The sequence below is a fragment of the Phaethon lepturus genome, unplaced genomic scaffold (assembly GCF_000687285.1).
Source record: "Phaethon lepturus isolate BGI_N335 unplaced genomic scaffold, ASM68728v1 scaffold34803, whole genome shotgun sequence".
Taxonomy (NCBI): Eukaryota; Metazoa; Chordata; class Aves; order Phaethontiformes; family Phaethontidae; genus Phaethon; species Phaethon lepturus.
The window spans coordinates 2684-3567 of NW_010530335.1; the positions used below are offsets into that span (position 1 = coordinate 2684).

Genomic DNA, 884 nt, shown 5'->3' on the forward strand with positions numbered 1-884 from the left:
AAAGACACCACCCAACCCTCGCCCTATCAGAAGAGCAGGACCCTCCCCAAATCGGGTCTCACCTGCCACTTTGAGGGTGCTCTGGGCCGTGTGGGTGATGGGGGAGGTCACAGCCACCGGAGGGGTCTTGCCCTTCTTGAGGGAGCCCGGGGTGCCCAGGCTGACAGGCTTCTTCAGCCCCTCCTCACCGCCCTCCGAGGGCTCCCGACGCCACTTGGAGGAGCCGTGCTCCATCTTGAGGCTGCTGCTGTCGTAGTCCAGCTTCTTGGGCGCCTTGTCCTCGCCTTCACCGTACCAGCTCAGCCCGCTCTCCGCCAGCGAGCGCTTTTCTGAGTCCGTGCGCAGCTGCAGGCAGAGCGGAGTCAGGGGCGCTCCTGGCACCCACCCCAAACCCATCCCCAGGGAGCAGCAGCCAGCTGGGAGAGGGGTGCACCAGACACCCTGTGCTGTACCTCAGTTTGCCCACGCTGGCACCCTCCATCCCCTCCCTCCCACAGAAGCTGGGGCACCGAGCCAGGACCAGTGCCAGGAAGGGTCCGGGCACCACAGGCACCTACCGCTATGGCCGAGTTCCTGCGCGAGGCGGTGGGGGTGGAGGGCAGGGAGTTGAGCGAGGAGCTGGCATTGAACTCCTCCGAGCTGAGGTTGTCAGAGGCATCGCTGAGGCCACTGCTGATGGAGCTGCTCTCGTCCCAGCTGCAAGGGCAAGAGACAGTGTCAGACCCCCCTGCCCAGCCCCAGCTCTGCCCCATGGGTCCTGCCACCTGGGGGATTTCCCCACTCCAGGGTGCAAACCTCAGCTCCAGGCAGTGCCCACTGTGGGGCCGTGGCAGCGAGCTGGCACTCAGCGACTGGAGCCCGCCCCAGCCCGGCACCGGGCCAAG

At 66.6% G+C, this 884-nt stretch overlaps 1 protein-coding gene across 1 annotated transcript in view; it reads right to left on the reverse strand.

The window, feature by feature from the left end:
- Positions 1 to 752, reverse strand: part of LOC104618605 (neuron navigator 1-like) — a gene marked incomplete at its 3' end in the record, with an annotated part of 2812 nt that extends 2060 nt beyond the window's left edge. The window contains 2 exon segments of the mRNA XM_010284242.1: positions 63 to 345; positions 558 to 752. Coding sequence (XP_010282544.1) covers positions 63 to 345; positions 558 to 752 — 478 coding nt within the window.
- Between the last annotated feature and the right edge of the window lie 132 nt (positions 753 to 884).